The 25,911-nt window shown below is 43.6% G+C and overlaps 3 protein-coding genes and 1 pseudogene across 4 annotated transcripts; 2 read left to right on the top strand and 2 right to left on the bottom strand.

Annotated features, from left to right (window-relative positions):
* Positions 1–1,080: 1,080 nt before the first annotated feature.
* Positions 1,081–8,980, bottom strand: tspan36 (tetraspanin 36). Its single transcript, XM_083674069.1, has 7 exons — positions 8,825–8,980; positions 4,771–4,962; positions 4,033–4,107; positions 3,630–3,725; positions 2,646–2,798; positions 2,322–2,405; positions 1,081–1,987 (listed from the first exon to the last, which is right to left on the bottom strand). The coding sequence occupies exons 1-7, from the start codon at positions 8,882–8,884 to the stop codon at positions 1,910–1,912; spliced, it is 738 nt and encodes a 245-aa protein (XP_083530195.1). The 5' UTR covers positions 8,885–8,980; the 3' UTR covers positions 1,081–1,909.
* Positions 8,981–12,254: 3,274 nt separating this feature from the next.
* LOC310806567 (histone H1) lies at positions 12,255–13,117 on the top strand. The gene has a single exon (XM_083672716.1). It carries the CDS (start codon positions 12,312–12,314, stop codon positions 12,810–12,812), a length of 501 nt encoding a protein of 166 aa, XP_083528842.1. The 5' UTR covers positions 12,255–12,311; the 3' UTR covers positions 12,813–13,117.
* A 2,868-nt stretch (positions 13,118–15,985) lies between these two features.
* On the bottom strand, positions 15,986–16,786 carry LOC310807456 (annotated as a pseudogene). Its single transcript has 2 exons — positions 16,231–16,786; positions 15,986–15,998 (listed from the first exon to the last, which is right to left on the bottom strand). The product of its transcript is annotated as an uncharacterized misc_RNA (transcript).
* Positions 16,787–20,638: 3,852 nt separating this feature from the next.
* mpeg1.1 (macrophage expressed 1, tandem duplicate 1) lies at positions 20,639–24,336 on the top strand (the record flags this gene model as incomplete). The annotated part of the gene is made up of 2 exons (XM_083673953.1): positions 20,639–21,100; positions 22,106–24,336. The coding sequence occupies 2 exons, from the start codon at positions 20,639–20,641 to the stop codon at positions 23,837–23,839; spliced, it is 2,196 nt and encodes a 731-aa protein (XP_083530079.1). The 3' UTR covers positions 23,840–24,336.
* Between the last annotated feature and the right edge of the window lie 1,575 nt (positions 24,337–25,911).

The raw sequence follows: 25,911 nt of genomic DNA, 5'->3' as shown, positions 1-25,911 counted from the left end.
AAAAGGACAGTTGTGTCTAAATGTCAACTCAAACGGGGACAGGGAGGATGTGCGGTGAATATTATATCCGTACTGGAGAGACGCTGTAAAGCCACAGACTCATCGTTGAGACCTCAGCGTCCCCTGCTGGTTATTCGTGGTACTACACATGCATGGAGCGAGAACAGCACTCCGCTGTGGCTACAGGTGCCTCGCAGTCCAGCCAATGAAACGCCTTGGTCCAAACAACTGGCATAGAGCAGCAGACTGAGTTGGTGTACAACCGCATTTGGAGGGCAGTTAGAACTTAATATAAAAATCGTCTCTATTGATAAAACCAAACATTTAATCTTAACAGCCTGCATATAAACAGGTCTACTGGAAGTCTTGAATGAGGCTAGATCTCGTGCTTTAAACAGTTTGATCAATATAGATCAATCAGGGGAGGCAATATTGCAGCTGTAGCTTATATTGCTGTGTTTTGGGGTTCAAATCCAACCAATTAGATCTTTTAGACAATTACAATACACTTGGATGTCATTATTATGTGTTGCCATAGCCCGCAATAAAGTTGTTGGGGCCACAGGAAATGATTCATGTCAATTTGGGGTCGTTTAGGAACCCCTGCTGTACAGTAACATGCCTGGAGGGAGTCTGGTCATTAAACACTCATAACAGCTTGTACAGTCACAGTCTCTTCATCAGACGTGACACTAGCCAGAGATACTGTAGCCTCAATGCTCAACGCCTTCTCGTTCTTGGAGTCATGATGCCAAACCAAAACATGAAGTATGTTGGTACATGTATAGGTGATTATATACAGTAGATATATAGTAAATACAGTAGGTATATAGTATATACAACTTGTGTGAAATGTGTTTTATAGCAAACCTGTCACCACTATGTATTATAAATGATTTTGGATACAGTAGTTATCTCTTGAATACATTCAAGATAAAACTACAGAAATATACTCAATCAAGTCCAACTATGTATACCAGTGATCAAATCCCCCTCCCCAGGCAAACCCCAGGGACTCAGACAAGTCAATAACATGAATGAATGAATGAATGAACCAATCAATCAATGTCCAAATGGTCTTTAAAGTCATTTTTATATAACATATCCTACATAACAGTCTTAAAACAATGCATACACTTTACTGAGTCTTACAGTGTTACTACAGTGCCTATCTGAATCAGCATGCATCTACACAACATTCCTATCCTCTTACGGAGTCGTTCCCCCCCCCCTCCCATGTACTTATGACATCACTGTGCAAATCCTTGTCATACATCATCATGTACAGTAGTTAATTACAAAACTGTTCATCTTGAACCAACTTCAAATAGTTTAAAATCATTTTCCGAGCGGCATCTCTATTTCAACTCTATCATAAAAAATGGCGTCTGGTCATGTTGTCCGCTGCATGAGGAGCATCAGGCTCAGCCAGCAGTCTACCGGGCTGACGGACGGCTGCAGAGGGAAGCTGAAGAGACAACTGCATCACGCTGTTCCAGAAGGTAGGCTTAAATAAGTACAGCTATAGTCTCTCTGTGATGGGTGACCTCTCTGTGCTAGAGAAGGGTGAGGGTGGGTGTGTGAGGGTGTGTGTGTGTGTGCGCATCTGTGCGTGTGTGTGTATCTGTGCGTGTGTGTTTGTACACTGTACAGTATATGTGTGTGTGTGTATCTGTGCATGTGTGTGTGGGTGTGTGTAGGAGAGGGGGTCAGGAGCTGTGAGGCAGGCCTGTGAGGGGTCCTTCCTCTACAGGGTCAGGTTCGTGTGTGTGTGTGTGTGTGTAGGAGAGAGGGTCAGGAGCTGAGGGATCCTTCCTCTACAGGGTCAGGTTCATGTGTGTGTGTGTGTGTGTGTGTGTGTAGGAGAGAGGGTCAGGAGCTGAGGGGTCCTTCCTCTACAGGGTCAGATTCAGGCGTATAGGGGCTGATAGCCTGACCTCTTGCCCGACTTACAGGTGATCACACACACACTCAGCATCCCGAAGAACTGAAACAGACACACACACTCAAGTCAGTTTAGACCTGTATTTTCTCATTTATGTTTTCTCTGTCTCTATCATAAACAACCCTCAAAATGTGCCCTTTGAGCTGCAGCGTGATTGTATGAAAGCTCAAGTATTAAACAACTAAAGTTCATCATCATTTTAACTCAACATGTCAGCAGACTCAGAGCAGAGAGTGAACCCAGCAGACAGGCAGATGCAGTAACAGCAGTGGAGGCTGCATTTCATCCAATGAATTACAAAGAGCCCGTCCTCTGATTTCTACCTCCACCAGCCTCCACTGGGTAACAGGTATAGTCAGGTACACAGTAATATTACCTTTATGATAGCGAAACCCAGGATGACCAGCATAGCATAGCTCATTGCATCCTGAAGAAGCTGCTCCAGCTTGGCCTCGCAACCCTTTAGGGGGGGGTGGGGGGGGGGGGGGGGGGGGGGGGGCAAAGAGAAGGAGGGAAAGAGAGAGAGGAAACAAACAATGAAGGGAGTTTTCCCCTGCCACAGTGCATCTCTCTTTGAGGGTCTTGAATGTATGTACAGTGACAACATATATACAATACAACAGTGTGTGTGTGTGTGCACGTGTGTGTAACTCCCCAGGCCTAACAGCACCAGAACGTAACAGGTATTGTGTCATTCTACCTGGATGTTGAGCAGGTCCGGCTGGTCCAGTCTGCCAGTGCATCCAGTGTTGTTCCCTTCCTTGCAGCAGGAGGTGGGTACCGAGGTGTTGTGGCTGGAGAACCAGGGGGTGTTGGTCCAGTTGGTGTAGTTCTGCACGCCACAGCACTGCAGCTGGGGGAGACGGGAGGAGGGAAACAGGATGGGGGAGACAGGAGGAGGGAGGGCTGTTTATGGTGGTCTACATCATGGTTCCACTCATACAAGAGTACTTTAACTCATTCAGTGCCGAGGGTGGATAAAGTCGACCAAATTGTCAACATTCTAGTGTGCCAAGGGTGACTTTATTCATCAATGAGGCTTCATTTTGTAGCAACGTATTGTTGCTAGGTAAATACCACAAAACACTTGGCACTCTTGGTGGAGTGTTCCGGAATTCTTTAGCAGTTGGTGAGTTAAGCTAAAGCACACAAGGTTTGTTAAAGGTAGACTCTGGGATATGACGTCTTTGTGAAAAACAAGCGGGGCGCTGCCAGAGACTTTTAGAAAATGGAGATGCAACAGACTCGATGACAGAGCGTCAGTTTTGTTCTGCAGTTGTGAGCGTCTCCGGTAGAATTCAAGCCTTCAAATCTTTGGTTCTCATCCAGGCAGCTGTTTACTATAGGCTAGAATTCGGAGAAATGGAACCAGTAAAGAAGACCGAGGAACATGGACAGAAAGGAAGTGAAAGTGCAGGGCAGTGAAGCGTGTTGACGCTCTTGTTCGCTCTTTTCACTACAATATATTTGATCAAAGTTGCTGGGGCTTTTTCACGGGCGTGACATCATATCGCAGATTCTACCATGAAGAAACGTTCATTATCACCGTGTGTGTGTGTGTGAGTGAGTTGTGAGCGTCTTGTTGAGAGAGCTAATACATAAACCGTTTGTGTATTATTTCAGTGACGTCTGTGTGTCCTGACCCAGAGTAATATAATGTGCGTGTGTGTTTGTTGTTGTTTACCTGGCTCTGGAGGTAGTCAACAGCTCGGGTCTCAGAGTTCTGGCCGTCGTACTTCTGGAATACGTCACTCATGGATCGCTCCAAGTCCCCTTTGATCTGGAGAGACAGACAACATCACACATCTGTCTGGTCCAATACTGTAAGCGTGTTTGATACCATTCCTCATTCCGTTCCATGCATTACAATGAGCCCATCCTCCGATTTCTACCTCCACCAGCCTCCTCTAGTGTAGTTACGACAGCTCATGATGAGTATTTTTTAAGTGGTAAGCTACAACATGAAATACTCTTTCTACCAAATAAACTGACTGAGAATATAATCTCATTTATAGCAATGACCAAGGGAAAACATTAAACATCTGTGGGGGAAGAAATGTGTGTCCAAATACGGTGTTCCCACTCACCCTGCTCTGGTAGATGAAACTGAACACAAGAGCAGCCACCTCAGCAGTAAAGATTACCAGGATGACCAGTAGGAACTGAGAGAGAAGAGAGGAGAGAGGAGAGAGGAGAGAGGAGTGGAGTGGAGAGGAGAGGAGAGCATCAAAACAGAGGAACAAGTGGCCTGGGGTGGTCCAGTGGTCCAGAGAAACCAAACCCAGAGAAACAAAAAAAACAGCTGTGCACCACATCCTACATGGCGCCCTAGCCACTTCCACTGTAGTTAGACAGCCCTGTGTTCTGACAAACCACACTCCTGTTGCAATATTCTTGGTTTTGTTTCTGTATGTGTGTGTGTGTGTGTGTGTGTGTGTGTGTGTATGTGTAATATACACACACACACAGTGTATATATATATATTCATTTTGACCTTATACATCTTTTGTTTTCTTTTTTTATTTATTCTAAATGTTCTTTCATTCTTCTGTCTATTTTGGGACAGACAGTGAAAATGTCCGCCTCTGGCTCGTTGAAACTTCAATATGTCAATGTTATTGCACCCAACCCTACTCAAATGAACACTTCAATAAATACCCAACCAAATAGAGTATCTTTGAAGCAATTACAACACATTTGGACATCCTTATAATATCGTGGCATAGTCCGCAATCAAGTTATTGGGGTCAAGGGAAATTAGGGGTTTGTGCCTAGGGTGTATTTGCTACTCAGGGAGGGTCGGAGGGTCGGAGGGTCGTACTCACAAAGCTCAGGCCGACTTTAGACTCCCGCACAGTGGCACAACAGCCTATCACGCCGATGACAAACATGACCACGCCCGCCGTGATGATGATAGCCGCCGGGATCAGCGTGTACTTGTCCTCCAGGAAGTTGTCAAAGTTGTTGTAGCTCTTGATGACGTAGGAGCCGACGTAGACGAGGGCGCCCCCTGCTGCCTGGGGTAGAGAACAACAACACAACGTGAGTATTTTGTGTATAATGAGGGAATTTCATGGTAGAGAGACGAGGCTGAACTAATTCAATTGTGGCGGTTCCAAATACAATATCCTAGTAAGACAACAGTGATTCAATTACAGTGGAAACAATGTGAGTATACTTGTGGTGCATAAATAGCTATCTCTGCCAAAATAAATATATCTAAACAATAAGGCTAAACTGATTCAGTAAGAACATTAACAGTTACCTCCCCTCTCCCTTCTCTCAGGCCTACCATTACCCTGACCACACTACAGGGCCAAAACAAGCAGAGCTGAGCTGTACTGGGCTGGACTGGTTACGCACTAACACCATGCATGTAGTTGTTGAAACCGTGTTGTGAAAGCACACTGAGAAAGGGGAACCTCAGAGCCAGCGCAGGGTGGTTTTGAGCCGGGCCCTGTAGTGTGTAAAGCCCCTACCGGGTCTGGGGGAATGTCCTGGTATCTATCGGTAGGCTGGTCATGCTGCCATCATGCTAAGGTACTGATGCCGATGATGTCATAATGGAGGAAAGGAGGAACAAGGGTGCTAGTCAGATGCATTGATCAGGTGGTGACTGACTGACGCCTCGTTGCCCAAGAGTCCTGCTTGGGATTGGACGCTCTGCACCACATGACCGGCTTCCCTCACAATCAGTCCACAGTCACGAGACCTTCCTCGAGTAAGACCCCCCCCCCCCTTTCTCACCCTCATCCCCTAATCCTTCCTGGAACTTAGATCTTGTGCCTCACGTATAAGAGAAAAAAGCAGAAAAAGAAAAGAAAGGGTTACAAAGGCCGTAGCGTGTGGGCCGGTCACTCTGCATCACACCAGGAAGGAATGTGGTGATCCGTTCAGAAGGACGGGAACTGGAAGTAGACTTTCTCTAATGGTGTTCTGGATTGTCTACAGATTTATACTGTGGTGCTTACTATTCTGTGACATCATCCAGCCAGGTTGTGGCTGATGTCCTGAACTGGCTGTGTGAATAACGCTTTTAGATGGAGAAGAGACAGGTTGTCAATGGTCACATCTAACAAACAACAGATCATTATTCGCCCAACACTGATTACAGTTGAGTTCAAGCAACCTGCCGAGTTAAAGCAGAACACACAATCCACATTTTTCAAGAATCCTGAATATCTAAATGATCCCCTATCTAAAATATGACTGTTACAGCCTGTTAAAAATGACTGTCTGTTGTCTGTGAACTGTGTTGTCCTATATTCTATTATTGTACAGAACTGTAGTCTGTGAAGTCTCAGATAAGAGAAACGAGGCCAGATATATGAGGATCTCTAGTGTTGGTTAGGGCCCTCTGACCACGAGCACGGCTGTGGGTCTGACGACACTGCAGGCCAGCTGCAGCAGAGACAAGCTGTTACAGAGAGACTGTAGACCAGAGATTTAGATTCGATTACAGGTTCTAATATATGGCTCTGTGTCTAATAACACCACAGGACACTACAGGCCAGGTGCAGCAGTGTTGAGCGGTTACAGAGGGACTGGAAACCAGAGATTTAGATTTGATTACAGATTCTAATACTGTACTGTACTCTGTGTTTACCAATCTAATAACACTACTGGACCCTACAGGCCAGGTGCAGCAGTGACAAGCTATGGAGAGGCAGAGAGACAGGTTATATTATTATTATTATTATTATTATCAGCTGTCATCCTGTCATCCCTAAAGACTGGTTTTGACAGATGTTGATCTCCATGCTTTAGTTAAAATTAAAAATACTTTGAAATAAAATGTCAAAGACTAGAGCTGATGGTTTATTCAGAGACTTTTATTACAAAGTAACAAAAGCCGAGGTGGTTCGCGAAGCATCTCCCTTCTTTCTCCCAATACACCATGTTTATACATTTCAAATTTAGGTTCCATCCCTCATATGCAAATCATTTACACATCCTGGCTGTTCGGCACCAATATCATTCACCCGGTTCCTATACCTCGTCACGGCCTGGTTTCCCCTCCCATTTCTAAAGATAGTTCTCGGATTGCTACAATATTGGTGGTGAGCTCATCGTAATTATCACAAGAATATTAGCACTGTGGTTCTAGTGCTTGGTACTGATGAACCTCCTTTCACATACCGACTGCACTGTTATCAGTGTCTCCATAAATCATCACTCCCTCTATCCCTTATTCTGTTTTCTCATGGAATGTGTGTATTTGGTTTCCATCTCATGGAATGTGTGTATTTGGTTTCCATAACTCACTTTTGGCCTCTTTGTCCTGTCTTTTATGGAATGTTTATAATTGATTAATATTACATCACCCCCTGTACTCCTTATTACTATTTCCTGGTTTTTTTATGCTCTGGTTATCTGCTTCCTCTAGGCTCTCATCCTTTCATACAACTTCTAAGTGCCTCTTCACATCATTCCCTTCATAAATCAACATCTGGTTATCTCTTGGTTTTACTCCCTTTCTACATCAACCTGTTTTCTTATGGAACATTTATAATTGGTTTTCATAACTCACTTTTGGCTTCTTTGTTCTGTCCTATGTAGAATGTTTTAATGTCTTTATTTGCTATAAAAATTTACCATACAAGTCGGCTCAGTTTGAAATGGTGTGTCACCTTGATATACTGTACTAGATTACCTTTAGCTGGTCTTAGCAGAGAAAGGGAGAGAGAGGGAGAGAGAGACAGACAGATAGACAGAGAAACAGAAAGAGTGTAACTATAGAAACCTCTGTGGCTTTTAAAAGTGGATCAACAGTCAAAGCCCATGTTTTCCCTGGAGCATACACACAGAGGGTTTCTAATGACCTTCTAATCATATTAGTCCATCGACTAGAGAGAGTCCACTCTGCCCTGCCACAACGCCACATCTGTTTCAGCACAGACAGGCCTCACAGAGAGACAGACTGAGAGCATAAGGGAGAAACAGGGTTTCTCAACATGGTGGCCATCTAACCACTGCACAGGCAACATGGCCTGTAACATGTTAGGGGAAACAACAAATCAGGCGAGGGTTCTTCCTCAATGTAGGGGGTTTGAGAAAAAATTTCCAGTTTCCAGTCATGGCTTTCTGACTGACTCATCATAGAGGGAGGATGTGTTTGTGTGTGTGTGTGTCTGTGGATACAAGAGTGTGTGTTTGTGTGTATATGAGTGTGTGTTTGTGTGAACGTGTACTGCATCCTCTCCTGGAGGAGTGTGTCCACTGTTAACACTCCAAGAGGAGTGCACTCACCCAGTTAGAGCACACGCACCCAGTTTTGTAAACAAGCAACACAACGTAGTTTGTGTAATGTTTAGGGTGGGTTTCATATTTGATATACATGAATGGGGAAGTAGAGCTTTACTTGAGCGGTTATTCTAAGTATGACTGTTCCAGAATATTCCGAGGCACTTGAGAATGAGTGTTCTGTGAGCAAAGTCGATTTGTCATAGTATTACATTGAATCGTTGACATGCCCATTGGTAGGTCAAAAGTTTAAACATGACGTGTGACCGCGTTTCAATATTGGCAGCACGGAATTTGTAGGCAATAAACAAGTAGTAGACAATGTATCGTGTACGTTTCGTTTAATAAAGGTACGTTTTGTTTTATAAAAATATTTTCATAATCCTACTAGGCACGGATTAAGGATCAACTCACTCTCCCCAAATCCTTACTTTACGCGATTAGGGCCAAAACGCAAAAACTGACCGACGTTCAGCGTCCATTTCATCCTATTCCTTAGAAACGCAACACACCCTATATGGTCTTACCTCACGCCACAGAGAGCAACAGAAGATAGGAAGCAAGATAGACGACGATTGTTTTCGAGGGAAAGAAACTCATTCAAAACAGCAAGAACAATGTTGAACACATACTCACCCAAAAGATCAAACTCAAGAGCATAAGCACCGACTTCGACGTTATAATTCCGCAGTCCATGTTGACGGTGGTGTGGAGCCTTGAAGTTGCGTGGTGGTGAAATGTGGTGTGCCCTGATTGTCACAGGTTTCCTGTGTATGTAGCAGCAGTGCTTTCTGCTTGGAGCATGACTGGCTTGCTGACACACGATCACATGCCTGGCAGAGGAGGTTCACAGAGAGGTCCTAAAGCCTACCCTTTGATACGTCACGTAGTGTTAGGCTGGGCTGGGCTGGGCTCGTTGATATGAAGGGTGGGCTGCTTACTTGTGTAATTTAGGCGATAAGGGACAGGGGGACGCCAAACACTCTACAAAAGGCAGGCTCTATAAAGTCGGACTTTGTATCAACAACAAAGTTTATATAACGGCGGACTCTTTATGGACCAAACATGACAGAAATTACTCTAATCTTTGTTCCCTTATCGGCTACCCTTGGACCCTCCTGTCAGAACTAATGAGAGGCCCATGTCTGCTATCTGTCACTCTATGAAAACATATAGAGAAGACTATAAACAAGAAGGCCATATGAGAGAGAGAGAGAGGGTGAGAGAGAGAGAGAGAGAGAGAGAGAGTGAGAGAGAGAGAGAGAGAGAGAGCGGTGCGCTAACTTCATTCTCATGTATTCTCACGCTAAAATGTGTGTCAAACAGGGTGGCAGCGTAGGGACCTCACATGTGCTGTCAACTGAGTTTGAAACATTAGGCTGGTGGAGGTAGTAATCGGAGGACGGGCTTATTGTAATATATGAAATGAGCAATAGTATCAAACACAGTTGATACAATTCCTCATTCCATTCCATGCATTACAATGAGCCCGTCCTCTGATTTCTACCTCCACCAGCCTCCCTGCTTTTATGTTGTGCTGACACATCATTGTGTTGGCCTCTAAATAGGCCTACTGGGAAAAGAGGAACACTTTCGCTTTTCAAAAAGATGTTGGCTTTAAATTATGTTAAATTAGAAAGTAAAAAGCGTATCCTCCACTTGTGTAGGCTACAACAGGCACGCGGGAAGGGGTTATTCATACAGATCTCGTGTTCTTTTGATGGTGTGTGTGACAGTATGTGGAAGTATATTGTGCATCATCGAGGCTACTGGTTAAATTATGTGACTGCTGTTGGATTCTACACTTTTCACTCAACCACTATGTTATTCTCCCGTCAAAGGTCACCAGAATTCCTTGTTTAACAGGTGATAGGCAACATTTTCGCTGGGTACATAAAGGGGGGTGGTCATCTTCTGTCATTGTTGGAATCAGGACAAATAGCCAAAATGCGAAGTGTTCACCTTACTCCAACTCCACCTCTTACGTTGCTCTCTCTCACTATATGCGATCACTGTGTGTAGTGGTGCTTGTTGACAGAGGCGCCTGCTAGATTGTAGGGCAGGTATGGATGAGTTGGTATACTGATACACTAACAAATACACTCACTGAACACTTTATTAGGAACACCTGTACACCTTCTCATGGTGGAGGTGGTGTAATGGTGGGGGGAATGTTTTCTTGGCACACTTTGGGAACGTTAATACCAATCAATCATCGCTTGAATGCCACAGCCTATTTGAGTATTGTTGCTGACCATGTGCATCCTTTCATGTGCATCCATGTGCATCCTTTCTTTTCAATTTACCCATCTTCTAATGGCTACTTCCAGCATGATAATGCACCATGTCATAAAGCAAAAGTCATCTCAAACTGGTTTCATGAGCATGACAATGAGTTCAGTGTTCTTCAGTGGCCTTCCCAGTCAACTGATCTGAATCCAATAGAACACCTATGGGATGTGGTAGAACGGGAGATTCACAGCTTAAGTGCACCTGAAAAATCTGTAGGAATTGCGTGATGCAATTATGTCATCAAGGACCAGAATCTCAAAGGAATGTTTCCAACATCTTGTGGAATCAATGCCACGAAGAATTGAGGTTGTTTTGAGAGCAAAGGGAGGCCCTACCCAGTATTAGTATAGTGTTCCTCATAAAGTGCTCGGTGAGTGTATATGCAACGCGCTCTGTTTATTTGGACTAGTGTAATTTACCAGTGACCCGCACATTTAATGCTTTTCACTCACACTAACCACTAAGTTACTCTCCCATCAAAAGCCACCATAATTGCTTGTCTCTGGGTAAAAGCCCCTCACAACATTTTAGGCAACACCCCCTCGTGAAATATACTTTCTAAGTCCCTGGGCTACAGTCAAAACAGCCCATTATTTCAAGATTATAATGCATTTCAAATATTCCTTTATGGTCTTTTATGCCCACTGATACATACATAATTAGTGTACATATTACAAATGTATACAGCATAAAGCTAATTGAGGTTATTATTATTATTTGTAAAGCTTCCATTTCAATGTAGGCTTGTATAGGTTATAATTTCTGAAATGTTCTAAACTTGTTATCCACGGTCTCTCTCAACACCAAGCATCAGTAGGTAGGCGTCATCTATCCAGGACTCTTCATAAAGCCTCTCCGCAAACCTATCTCCCTTATCCCCTCACACCAACCAATTGCATTGCGTAAAAGTCAGTGTCACATAAGGCGACACGAATGCAAGTCAGTCACTGCACAGTACACGTCGTACTGTATTCAGATCAGAGTCATTTGAGGTCAGAGACAAGATCCTAACCTTAATAGGCTCCGGTATTAGATTGCTCTCTGTTTCTATCTTAATTTAATTTCGGCGCATAAAACCGTGACATATTGATTTTCATGTTCAGTATCGAGTTTGATAAGCAAATCATAATTGTGGGCTCATAATAACAGTGGGATGTACTAAACTTTCAATCAGGAACATCCTAAGCCATCATTGTAATTTAAATTAAGTAACACAACAAACACTTTCAAACGAAAAGCCTTCACGTCAGGAGGTGATTGAACTTGAAACATTAATGTAATTCCATTACATTGATGACGCGTCAGATCTAAGGTTGGAAATAAGATGTGCTTTTTTGGTAATCTGAAATTATATTTAATCATTCAGTGCAGCATCAAAAAAGTTCACTTTTGGTGAAAATATATCCGTCATATTTCTCTTACTGTGTATGGAATTATTGAGGCCAATACACAAGTGTTCATGATATAATTTGGTCAAATTGTCGAAAAGGTCAGATTTTAAACAGCATCATATCACTGTTCCGAAACAATTTGAGAATTTACTTCACAATGTTTTTGAAAGAGGATGAATGCAAAAGTAGAAATTAAAAGTACAGTTTGTGGTGATTCTAATGTTATGATTTGTATATCAATAAAATGCAATAAACGAATAAAATGAAACATATAAATGTGTAGGAGAAAACACAAGTCCAAATTTGAGGGGCACAAAAAAGGCGTCCAAGTGACAGGGTCTACACGGTTCTCATCATGTCTTCATAAACGGTCATGTGTCAGCCTCCCTACCACTCACTTCAACACTCATCCCTCGAGCACCGAATAGACCCAGCCAATCATGTCAGGGGTAGTTCCAGCGACGCCGGCCAAGAGTCCCAAGAGGATGGTCAAGCCCAAGAAGACCGGCCCCACCGTATCTGACCGGATACTGAAGGTTGTGGCAGCATCGAAGGGCTGCGGTGGCGTCTCTCTCCTGGCTCTGAAGAAGTCCCTGGCGGCAGGCGGCTACGATGTCGCGAACAACAACGCTCGAGTCCTACTCGCGGTCCGACGTTTGGTGGCCAACGGAGGTCTCCTGCAGCTCAAGGGCACCGGCGCGTCCGGCTCGTTCAAAATCAACAAAAAGCAACTGGTCGATAAAAAGCCGAGGGTTGTGAAGAAGAAGAAAGTCAAGAAGCCTGCACGAGCCAAGAAGGTGAAGAGAGCGACACCCAAGAAGCCAACGGCCGCCAAGAAGTCACCACAGAAGAAGAGACCGAGTCCCAAGAAGGCCTGCTGCAGACGACGAAGACGAAGAGCCCGAGGAAGACAAACGCAGAGTTGCCAGATGTCCGGCTAAAGCTGCTCCAATGAAGTGAGGGCTGCCACTTGGACGACGAATATGCCTGCGAATATACCCCAACGTGCACTGCTATATTCAAGGGATATTTTTGTAGATTCTACACTGAAGCGTCCATCTTATGAACTCCAGAAAGTTTGCTTTTGCAATGTTTTTCTCTGTCCTGGCAAAGTAATTTGACGTTGCTTTTTTACAGTCCTGACATTGATGTCCATATTGTGCCAACTTTGAATGCGCAAAGGAGACTCTGTGGAGGGCACTTGTATATTAACATGATTTTAAAAACAATAAATGTATGCATTTTCTTTCACTTGTCAAGTGTTTTGTTTGTGGAATGATTTGGCATGAAGTGGGGCTACGTTTCGCGGGAATGACTCCCATCGCTGTACGCATGCACATCACAGCAATGGAGTGCTAACACATTAATGCCATAAGAAACGTTTCTAACTCATTGGTTCATCCATGTTATTAGAATCAAAAGCCAAACAAGTGTGTTTAGTAGACACACACACACACACACACACACACACACACACACACACACACACACACACTATGAATCCTATATACTGTGACAACATTTAGAGGTGATAAAGGGGTACCATTAATCAGGCTGGCTGTGGGATACATAGTTGTATGCCGTATAGCTCTAGGCTCAACAACACTGTAATAACGTTGGCTGTGGATACGAAACGTATGAAATCCAAATGTTACAATTAGGGATGGATGAACAAAGGGAAGAGCAACAGGCTAATTGTTGTCTAAAGAGACCACATTCCACTAGAGGCATTTTTGCTGAATAACTGACATGCTGAATTGATGAAATGAAATCATATTTACGCGCGCTGTGTAGATTATAGCTAATCACGTATTCGTTAAATGGGCAAGAGTCATTATAAATGCCTTGGAGAGGAGTTGCTTGTATACGATATCATTACGCACACATCCAAGAGAAAACATTCAAACAAACAACCTCATATCGAATTACACATATCATTTGGGTGTGCAGCTCTCATAACAATATATGTGAAAGTGAGTTTTGATAAAATGATGTAGGTCTAAATAAAGATTTGTCGGGGGTTTGCGTATTGGAATCATTGCAAGTATAGGCCAACAGCTTGTTTCGGGTTTGTGCGCATGAATGCGATCATTTTGACCGAGTACACTCTCAATATGCTGTCAAAAATATTAATCTTATTGTTGCAAAATAACAACATGCCAACCTGTTTTACCAAGTCCAGCTGGAACTGTAGCTCCTCATCAGCCCGTGCAGTAAAGTCCTTGTATGAAGTGGACATGTGGAACCTGTCAGCAGCCAATCATATCGCAGCACTGATATTGGGCAGCTGGCTGCAGACCTTAGCTAATCATAACTGACAACATTGCGTAGAGAGTGGGTGTGACGAGATGTATTCGTCAGTGTTCTGCTCTTATCTAGAGTAAACACATTTATACTGTAGGTTCAGTGTGTGAACCAACATTGGTGTCGATTCGCTGAATGATCAATAGCTTAAACCTAATATTTTTTTCTGTGCAAATCCATATTTCAATAAATCGATGACTAAATTAATTTACTGATGTCGTCATAGTAGGCCTACATTAGAGAGAAACCAAAAATGAGTGCTATTAATTTTTCACATTAATTGTAAATTTGTTGGTTGAATTATCTAATTAAGTCCCGCATTGGCAAGCTCTCATACGGAAAGAGAAAACATTTAAATATATTTTCCATCATGCAAAATGTATTCTGAATACATGTTAATACATTTTCAATATTTAGGCCACTGTTTGAATTTTTGAGATTTCCTCTGACATCTTTACACACTTGTGCTCAAATGCAGTAACCACAACCATATATCATCTTCAATATCCATGATCTTCATTGTGTTTGATTCATCATGTCGAATGTCTGTGTTTGCATAGATTTCCTCTGACATCTTTACACACTTGTGCTCAAATGCAGTAACTAATACTGTTACTTCAGCTCTGCTGTAAACCTGCACCTGTCTATGTGCTCTGCTCTAGTCTTTGTGTAAGTGACACTGTATTGTCCACCCTAGTGAAATGGAGGCTGTCAAACCAACAGGAAAACCACTGATCATCACGTATGCACCAGTCTGCACTCTGCGTGTGGCCACTGACTGGGGTGTGAAAATGTACGATATATTTGTAATGTGTTTGAAGTTCCTTAAATTATTTTGTTGAAAATGTATTTATTGTTAGTGACACATTTCCCACAGAGTTGATCATTTTAATTTCTTTATGATACATTTATACAGTATATGTCAACAACAGCTGCACCTAGGTGGGACCAAATTAGGCCACTGTTTGAACTGGATTGCTGTGCACTTGTGGGAGAAGACAATTACGACTTTAATTTGCTTTTGGGGTGGAATTGATGGCATTGTAATATATATATTTTCTGAACAGATGATTCAGATGAATGTATAATCATTACCACATAAACCCGTCATTATTTCAATGATTTATTAAAGAAGCAGAATACAGTAAATATGAAGTATAATAAGTTTGGACTGAGTGGTTATGACTACCTTATGAGCATGGTCAAATATGTAACCAGGAAGTTATCAAGAAAGCGTGTCAATGTATATATATAACCCTGTTTTACAAACATGAAACACATCATAAATGTACATTCAGAATTACAAACATAATACAGTTAATTTATTACATATCAATTACAAAGTCAATTTACGCAATATAATAAATGAAAACATGTACATTCCTCGGATGACAGGTCCTTTATCAAGATCTTAAACTGACCAAGTGACACAAGAGAATGTAATTTCAGCTAGTTATACAGACACTAATACATGACTGAGCATACAACATAGATCACCTGCTTGGTAAAAACAGTGCAAAGGGCATACAGTCATTTAAAGGAGCTTCCTAATGATGAATGGTTAAAAGCATGTTAAAAGCACTCCAACAGCCTTCTTAATGGGACAGAGAGGGTACACTCTCTCCTGACTCAATGTCAGATAACTACAGTATACAGTCCAGCCAGTAGCATACTCTACAATGACATTTCATTGTTGGTGTTCATCAACAGAACAAGCATGTTTTACATGTGGGAAAGGGAAGCAAGTGATTTTTCATTTCAAACAAAAACATAACTGTTGGATATACACACCCTATTTCACTTCATAATATCAGATGAGCCACCTACAACACATTATTCAGAGGAATAACACCTTTTGAAGATACTCATCATCATAGTTTGGCTCTACTAAACAGCAGTGCAGAGAGAGTATGGGAATCCTATTTCTCACAGATCCAGTTTTGTTTTAACACACATCTCTCATCATTCCATTCCCCTATCCCTGGTTCCCTGTGTGTGAATTCCCCACAGTCCTGGTCTCCACTGTAGTTATTTGGCTGTTCACTCATCCAATACGCTGTGGTGAGACGCGTGCCATCCACCCATGTCCAGGTCCCCTCAGTAACATAGTCAGTCAGACCAATCCAGGTGTTCACATCTGGACTGTATAACCCATTGACAAACACCTGTTCCTCTCTGCTGTTGATGATCACCAGGTCTGCTCCTCTCCTCTGACAGTCCTGTCTGCTGTCCTTCCAGGTTTTCCTCCCAGCAGTGATTTAAACTTACTCCATCCCCCACAGGACAAACCTCTGTTCTTCATCTTTTCTAACTCTGCCTGTAACTGGTCTCTCTCTTCAGTCAGGTAGCGGTTACTGGTCTGTAACTGGTCTCTCTCTTCAGTCAGGTTGTGGTTACTGGTCTGTAACTGGTCTCTGGTAGAGTCAGAATGGACTCTCAGACCTATGATTCCAGCCAGTAGGAGAACACACAGCAGCCCCAGACACACTGCAGCAGCTCTGGAGGGTCTCCTCCACCACTGGAAATATCCTGAATGTTGAGCACCAACTCCATACCTCGGACGTGGCTTGAAAGTTCCTTCATTGCAATATATATGATCTTCAATATCCATGATCTTCTTTGTGTTTGATTCATCATGTCGAATGTCTGTGTTTGTATAGATTTCCTCTGACATCTTTACACACTTGTGCTCAAATGCAGTAACTAATACTGTTACTTCAGCTCTGCTGTAAACCTGCACCTGTCTATGTGCTCTGCTCTAGTCTTTGTGTAAGTGACACTGTATTGTCCACCCTAGTGAAATGGAGGCTGTCAAACCAACAGGAAAACCACTGATCATCACGTATGCACCAGTCTGCACTCTGCGTGTGGCCACTGACTGGGGTGTGAAAATGTACGATATATTTGTAATGTGTTTGAAGTTCCTTAAATTATTTTTTGAAAAATGAGGTAAAATGGGAGTTTTATAATAACTGCTTAAAATCCAAATAAAATCCAATGATAAGTCCTTCTTGAAGTAAAGTATATTCTTACATTATCTATAAAAATGTGTTAATGTCACACCTTCAGTCCTCTTTCATTTATTTATTTAAAATGTTAAATGTATCCTTTATTTACCAGAGAAGTTACATTGAGATTTTCATCTTTTATAAATGAGCTCTGGCCAAGAAGGCAGCATACACAAAGTTATACAGACACTAATACATGACTGAGCATACAACATAGATCACCTGCTTGGTAAAAACAGTGCAAAGGGCATACAGTCATTTAAAGGAGCTTCCTAATGATGAATGGTTAAAAGCATGTTAAAAGCACTCCAACAGCCTTCTTCATGGGACAGAGAGGGTACACTCTCTCCTGACTCAATGTCAGATAACTACAGTATACAGTCCAGCCAGTAGCATACTCTACAATGATTCTGGTCCATGATGGCATGATTGCATCACGCAATTCCTGCAGATTTTTCAGGTGCACTTTCAAGCTGTGAATCTCTTGTTCTACCACATCCCAAAGGTGTTATATTGGATTCAGATCCGGTGACTGGGAAGGCCACTGAAGAACACTGAACTCATTGTCATGTTCATGAAACCAGTTTGAGACGACTTTTGCTTTGTGACATGGTGCATTATCATGCTGGAAGTAGCCATTAGAAGATGGATAAATTGTGGCCATGAAGGGATGCACATGGTCAGCAACAATACTCAAATAGGCTGTGGCATCCAGGCGATGATTGATTGGTATTAACGTTCCCATAGTGTGCCAAGAAAACATTCCCCACACCATGACACCACCTAATAAAGTGTTCAGCGAGTGTATGTTTTCATAACAAAAATGGGACGCGCTTTTTTTTCTCATTACCGCAAGATCCGACCCCTTTAAAAATATCCAAACTAAATGATTGGACAAAAATAGCACCAATTGGTCAACTAGACGGTGAGAGAATAAGTGGGTTTTTATTGATTTACTGTAAATAAAAATGGAAACATTAATTTTAGATTCACTTCCGGAATAAAATGTTATAGCCCATAAAGTTTGGTTTGTGAGAATCACCAGAGCAGATATACAGTATTTCATGTACCCCAGTAGTCTAGCTGTATGCCAGGGGAGGCTGGTGGAGGTAAAAATCAGAGGACATGCTTATTGTAATGCATGCTGGAATAAGGAATGGTATCAAACACCTATGTCCTCCCATTTCTACCTCCAGCACTGCTGTCTGCCTATAAGTAGTCCCCTGAGGATGTGGCATACATTTACTTTGACCTCAGGGAAGTTCTGTCAAATATACTGTATACCTCAACCCAAATGAACATCCTCCGGGTGTCTGTTCTGGCTATCAGAGTCTTTACACTGAAGAAAGAATTAAATGTATTTGTAGACCTATCCTTACAAAGCTCACATGCTCTAATTAACATGTCACAGGCTCCTAGTCATTAGCCTACTGTTATAATGTGTCACCACTGAGGACAAGCAGGCCTGCCTCAAGACATTAGGACATACACAATTTCTTTGTTTGAAACTGGCTGCTTTCTCAGCTGTTAAGGGCACATTTGATGATTCTGATTCTAAGAATGTGTCACAAATTGATATTCTGAGTAATCAGGAAATAGATATGCACATCCTTAATGGGTTGGTTCAGGATTTTTAATTTTATAGTTCCTTACCTTGAAAGTAGTCTATGGGCCCAGAGAAACTTTAATCCATTGTTCAGAGTTGTTTCAATAGCCACTACTAAATCCACATTTGTGGCCACAATCACCCCAAATAAACCATCTGACATGGCTGGAAATTACATTGAGGTGATTTGACCATAAATATATGAAGACTATTTTTTTAGCCCCCATCTCTCCTGTTGTTATTCCGTTAGTGATAGCTAAAGTGAGCTGAAGTTAATAGTGGCTATTTAAACATCTCTCACCCGAAAAACTCCCAAGGCAAAGAAAAGCTCTTCAAATGTTATCAGAACACTCCACTTGTGATAAAAGGAACTGCAAAAGGTAATGCTGCCATCTACTGGTCACGGTTGGGAACAACACCTAATTAATCCAAAGCGAAACACATCTATGGCCAGGGCTGGCTGGGCTGGTGCAGAGACATGGCTGCAAGGTTCCTGTTTTGACATACTTGCATAACTTCCCTCCTCTCTCTCGCTCTCACCCATCCTTCCTGTCAATCTCTACTGTCTCTATCCCAATAAAAGCAGAAATGCCCTAAAAAAACATGTATATAAAAAATGTATATCAAAGTAGAGGTAAAGAGTCTTCAAGTCAATATTAGATGTTAACTCACATACAAACATAAAACTAGTAAACGCACTACATTTATACAATATTTCTACTAGAGTAGTTTATCTGATTTCCTGATTTTCTGGGAAACTCCATTCTCTTAAAAGTGAATACACACAGATTATTAACTTGATTCACTTTTGTTTTCTCAGATTGTATCAGAGGGCTTTCATGGTTACATTGATTGCCAGCTCTGTGAAATCCCCATGATGATGACTCACCACTTATGATAACCGGAGGGCCTCTGGATAGACACACACTCAACACCATCAACTAGGTCGGTCGCTCAGTTCCTCTATCACATTCTGCATCAACGACAATAACTGAGAAGTTTGATAAAATACAAATACTTCTGTGCTGTGAACTTTACCTTTAGAAGTGTGTTCCCTCTTCGTAACAAACCAGGCATGTTCACTGTACTGTTGAATCAGGGGAGGCTGGTGGAGGTAGAAATTGGAGGACGGGCTCAATGTAATGGATGTAATGGAATGAGGAATGTGTTTATACCTATTCACATTCCATTCCATGCATTACAATGAGAACACAATTCTACCTCCATTAGCCTCCTCTTTGTGGAATTCACATTTCCTTTGTTTTTACACATGTACACACATAAAGGCGCAAACACAACACAAGCTCAAACCCATTCACATAAACATGGAGTAAAAGTTAGACCTGGGTCTTATCTCAGCCATAATACTGGAATCAGTTACATTCATACATGCAAACACATGAACTAGAGAAATTAGTATGATTATCTTCTTGTGTTTGTTTTGATGTGACATTGTTATCTGCCATAAAGTGCCTTAAACTCTCTCTCTCTCACACACACACTCACATGCACGCACACGCTGTGAGCATGTGCGTGCATGTGAGTGTGTGTGTGAGAGAGAGAGAGTTTAAGGCACTTTATGGCAGATAACAATGTCACATCAAAACAAGATAACAATGTCAGATAACAATGTCACATCAACAATGTCACACAGCTTTTTAGAACGTTTCTATTTCACTTAGAGCATCTACTGTACTGAAAGTTGAAATAGATTTTTCTGCTTTTACTCATTTAGAAACTAAAAGTTAAGTTGGCTATGATCTTGTGACTGAACTGAAACCTAGCAATGTCACCGCCTCCTCCCTAATTTTGTCACTGTTTCCTCCTTGCCTTCACATCTGATGCAGCCATGGCACTGAGAGCAGGCACCCTGCTCCCTCTGCTCTCTCTCCTCCATATCTGCCTGCCCCACCCTCTCAACCCCCCCACCAACGAGCTACGTCGCTGCCGCTCCACCACCAACCTTTCCAGCCCCACCCCGGCCCTGGAGGTGCTCCCCGGCGGGGGCTGGGACAACCTGAGGAACCTGGACATGGGTCGGGTCATGAACTTCAGCTACTCCCAGTGTCTGACCACCGAGGACGGAGCCTACCTGGTCCCAGACGAGGTGTTTGTCATCCCCCAGAAGGTGACGGGTATTGAGACCAACTCTGAGATCATCAGCTCCTGGTTGGATCAGCGCAGCTCCACGTCTTTCTCCATCAACGGAGATGTGTCCTTCTTCTCCGTGCTCAATGCCAAATTCTCCACGGAGAACCAGAGGGTGAAAATCCACCAGGTCAAAGACTACTCTGTCACTGCTCGAGTCCAGGTGAGTTGATGCTCTGTTTGAGACTGAGAGACAGGCTGCAGGTTGACAGCACAGTCAAGCATGTACAGAATAGGTCTGCAAATAGAGAACATTTATCAGGAAGAAATGGACTGAGGTGATTAAAAGTTAACTGAAATCATCCAATGTTTTTTGTTTTTTTTAAGGTAAATGGGTTTATAAAATCAATCAATCCTACAACTATCATGGTAGTTCTAATGTAACTGGCTAATGGTGAAAGTTTCTTATTGGACATGCTGTGATTGTACATCATTAGAGGCCGGTGGAGGTAGAAATCGAAGGACAGGCTCATTGTCATTGTGACAATGAGTCTGTCCTCTGATTTCTACCTCCACTAGCCTCCCCTGTTGTTTATGTGGTCTTGTTGTTGCTGTGATAGATAAGCATCTGAAAGTAGTACTGGTTTGACACACATTGGAAAAATCCCCTAAAACGTTATTCATGGCCAATTATTAATCAAGTCTGATAAGAGCTTTCAGCCACAGACTCATATTTCTGTCAAATTGTATTAACAGTCCAAAGTCTAGCATAATAATATACTGTATCAATAATATATACTCACAGTGCCCTGCGTAAGTAATAGGACAGTGCCCTGCATAAGTAATGGGACAGTGCCCTGCGTAAGTAATGGGACAGTGAATAATTGTTTCTTCTTTTGGCTCTACACTTCAAAAGTTTGCATTTGAAGTGTTGTTATTTCTGAATGGTGAAACCAATACGAACACAAACACCATCAAATAAAAGCTGAGAATCTCTACTGTAACCTCATAGTAATAGTTTGATTTCAAATCCAAACATTTGGAGTGTAGAACCAAAAGAAGATGCTTCACTATCCCATTACTTACGCAGGGCACTGTATATGACCTTAACACTGCTCCACTGTAGCCATGCTAACACCACCGAGCCACAGACCTTAACCCTCTCCCTCCCTCCCTCCATTCCCCCCTTCCTCCCACTCTCCCCCCCCCCCAATCCTCTCCCTCTCAGGTGCGTAACCACCTCTACACGGTAAAAGCTCAACCTGACTTCACGCTGGACTCCCGCTTCGCCCGTCAGGCGGAGGAGATCGCTGACGCCATAGAGAACAACCAGACGCGCCAGGCCTCCTATCTGTCTGAGAAGATGGTGCTGGACTACGGGACCCATGTGATCACCAGCGTGGACGCAGGGGCCTCATTGGTGCAGGAGGATTACCTCCACGCCTCCTTCGTCTCCGACAGCAAGACAAATAAGTTCTCTGTCTCGGCGTCCGCAGGCCTCAACTTCTTTGACAAAGTGAAGTTTGACATCAGCAGCAAGGACACACAAGAGACCTCCGAGATGCGTAGTTACCAGGGCAACATCACCTACTCTATAATCCAAAGCCATGGCGGGGAACCGTTCTACCCGGGTATTACGCTACAGAAGTGGCAGGCGAGTACCAGGAACAACCTAGTGGGCATCGACCGGTCGGGGCTGCCGCTGCACTACTTCCTCAACCGTAACACCTTCCCTGATCTCCCAGAACCCACCGTGGGCAAACTGGCACTGTCAGTCAGCCAGGCCATCCAGCGCTACTACGCCATCAACACCCACCCCGGCTGCATCAAAGTCGACTCCAGCAACTTCAACTTCCAAGCTAACGTAGACGACGGCTCCTGCGATGGTCCGGCCACCAACCTCAGCTTCGGTGGGGTGTATCAGACGTGCGCCGGGCTCACAGCGGACGCAGACCCGCTCTGCCAGGCCCTGGCCCAGAAGAACCCAGAGACAGGCTCCTTCTCCTGTCAAGCACCCTACAAACCCACCCTGCTGCGCTCGGAGGTCAGGGACGAGGGCTACAGCCAGTTCGAGTGTCATAAACACTGTCATGGCTGCTGGCTATTATTCAAATGCTGTGACAATGTGTGTGGGGACGCCTATCACATCCGCTCTGCCCGCATCGACACCTACTGGTGCTCCACCAATGAAACGACTCCACAGAACTCGGGGTACCTGTTCGGGGGTCTTTACAGCCCCTCCCTGCTGAACCCCCTGACCAAAACCAAGACCTGCCCCCCTAGCTTCCTCCCTCTAAAGTTCCTGTCCAACGGCCTGATGATCTGTCTTAGTAACGACTATGAGGTTGGCACTAGATTCTCCGTGCCCTTCGGGGGGCTGTTCAGCTGCCAGTCTACCAACCCCCTAGCGGGAGGCCACGCTAGATGCCCACCTCAGTTCAGTCAACACCTAGCCACGGTTAGCGATGGCTGTCAGGTACTCTATTGTGTCCAGTCTGGGTTGTTCATCGGCGGGCAGCTGTTGCCCATCCATCTGCCCCCCTTCACCCTTCCCCCACTGGTGAGCATGATGGCCACCAACACCGTGGCAGTGATGACCGAGGGGGACCGGGCCTGGGTCCGGGTCGGACAGACCAAGATGTGGAAGCTGGCCAAGCCCTCTGAGGTCCAGAGCATGATCGAGATGTTTGGCCAAGACCCAGCCCCCATGACAGGGGGGGAGAAGTTTGGGGTGGTCTTTGGGGTCATCTGTCTGGTTGCCTTGGTGGTGGGAGCGGTGGTGGTGGGGGTGAGGAGGAGGAGGAGGGTGAGGGGGGGGCTGGGCTGGTTCGGACGGGCCTCGGGTGGGGGATATGAGGAGTTAGACCATGAGGGGGGGAGTGAGAGAAGGGAGGTGGAGAGTCAGGGAGGAGAAGCCACAGAGACACAGAACCAAAGCCCCACCCAAGCATTGTTGGCATGAGATCCATGTTCCAGTGAGTTGACAAACCTGCAAACAGACAAATAAACAAACAACCAAATAGCTTTGTGATGATCAACTTCTCATTCTCGCTTCATGCTTTCATTTCACAATGGTAGAGAGGAAGTATGATCAGCAGTAGTATAATTATTATTGTTTGTTTTTCCCCAAGAGGAACTTTAGGTAGGGTTTACAGAGTTACACAATACAGTACATTACAATGCAATGGAATGTAGGAAAATGTATCATCAGAATTGGAGGCAAAATATATGTGAATCATTTTGTATTTCTGCATAATACTTTAGCATTGTGTTGATATGTTTTCAGGTAAGGAATACAGGGAAATGTATAAAACAAGCAGGAGGGAAATTACATGTTAATCTTTTTTCCTTTTTTGACAATTTTCTGTTTTAATACTATAGCCTGCTCTGCATGTTTTGGGCTTGAAAAGACCTAATGTTAAATAAGTACACATTCTAAATAAACAAACGAACACAATAGTGTTGCTCTCCTCATTCTAATAATATACATTGAAGGCTAAAATGTCTGTAATGTGAGTAGCTATGCGGTTGTTAAATATAAGTGCCCGAAAGTAAACCCAACACGAGTTCACTATAGGACATATCTGTTCTGGTGAATTCTGGCATGATCTGACAAACACTACAGGCAGGGGTCCCATCAGAATAGCAGGGGAGGCTGGCTCGTTGTAATGCATGGAATGGAATAAGGAATGGTATCAAACACACGTTTCCTACCATTCCTCATTCCATTCCATGCACTATAATGAGCCTGTCCTCCGATGTCTACCTCCACCAGCCTCCCCTAGAAGACAGATATACAATATTAAAATTATATGGTGGGGTAGGAGAAGCAATGGAGGGTGTAAGTATAACCAAAGCTGTCCACTATTCCCTTGATACACCATGGGCCGGTTTCACAGACAAGGCTTAAGCTTAGTCCCGGACTAATTCACACTTTAAATGTCAAATTGCCTCTGAGGATGATTTTTAGTCTAGGACTAGGCTTAAGCTGTCTGTGAGACTGGCCCAATATGTACTATGAGAATTCAGAGTTGACTTCTGGTGGAATCTGGGTCGACATACCCTTTTGTTCAATTTGCAGAAACGCCACTTATCTTCCTGAACATTGCTCAATAACCCCCTCCAACACGATACATCTCCCATGACCATAAATAGACACAGAAGAAGCTGACGGATAGGATTTGGTTTGGTTATCAGTACACAGACAGGCAGACAACCAGACAAGCAAACACCCATGCACGCACACACGGACACAGTATTTCCTGCAAAGAGGCAGCATAGTACCCATGCCACTTTGTCTTAGCATCTCGTGAGGAGACAACCCTCCCCCACCCACAGCTGGGCTTCATACTGCTGACTTGTGCACATCAAAACAAACGCAGTCAACTGAGGAAATCTGTCTGACCTCAGTAAGAGAGGCCTGGAGGAGGGAAACTCCCTCGCGCACACACATCACACACACACCCCTCACACACACACACACACACCATGGACCGCTGCTCCACATTCACTCCAGCCAGCGGAACAGTCCCAGCAGCAGCAGCAGTATTTCTATACTGTGACTAAGTGCCCGTCAGTTCTTAGTCTTCTGTAGACGCTGAGAGGGAGAAGCTTAACAACCATTTGTGCTTCGGTTGCTCCAGTCAACACAGGCGTTTCTACAAGACAAGGCAAGTCTGTTGGAGCTCCCTTGCTGATTTAGAAGACAGGGTGTGTGAGAGAGAAACAAACTGGTCTGATTTTGAAGGTAGGAGTGCTTGTCGGCCACTGTGCAATATGCATGTTTTTATTGATACTACAGTTGCAGGGCTGTGCATGCATGGTCACACACACACACGCGCACGCACACACACACACACACACACACACACACACACACACACACACACACACACACACACACATTGTGGAGGGATTAGTTATGTGCCCTCATTTACAGTATTACAGACACAATACTCTACACAGCACCGATTTATCCTCTGTGTTTGATCTGTGAGATTCTCAGAATAGATTTGATTTATTCCAAAGCTAAAG

The sequence above is a fragment of the Argentina silus genome, assembly GCF_951799395.1.
Source record: "Argentina silus genome assembly, chromosome: 7".
NCBI lineage: Eukaryota > Metazoa > Chordata > Actinopteri > Argentiniformes > Argentinidae > Argentina > Argentina silus.
Note: the sequence above shows the minus strand (reverse complement) of the source record. Positions and strands in the feature narration are given on the sequence as shown.

Excerpts from the sequence above, each read along its gene's own strand:
- tspan36 (XM_083674069.1), bottom strand. The coding sequence starts at position 8,884 with ATGGACTGCGGAATTATAACGTCGAAGTCGGTGCTTATGCTCTTGAGT. Across the intron at positions 4,963-8,824 it reads TCTTGAGTTTGATCTTTTGG|GCAGCAGGGGGCGCCCTCGT; the intron begins GTGAGTATGTGT and ends TCTCTACCCCAG. Across the intron at positions 2,799-3,629 it reads TTGACTACCTCCAGAGCCAG|CTGCAGTGCTGTGGCGTGCA; the intron begins GTAAACAACAAC and ends CGTCTCCCCCAG.
- LOC310806567 (XM_083672716.1), top strand. The coding sequence starts at position 12,312 with ATGTCAGGGGTAGTTCCAGCGACGCCGGCCAAGAGTCCCAAGAGGATG.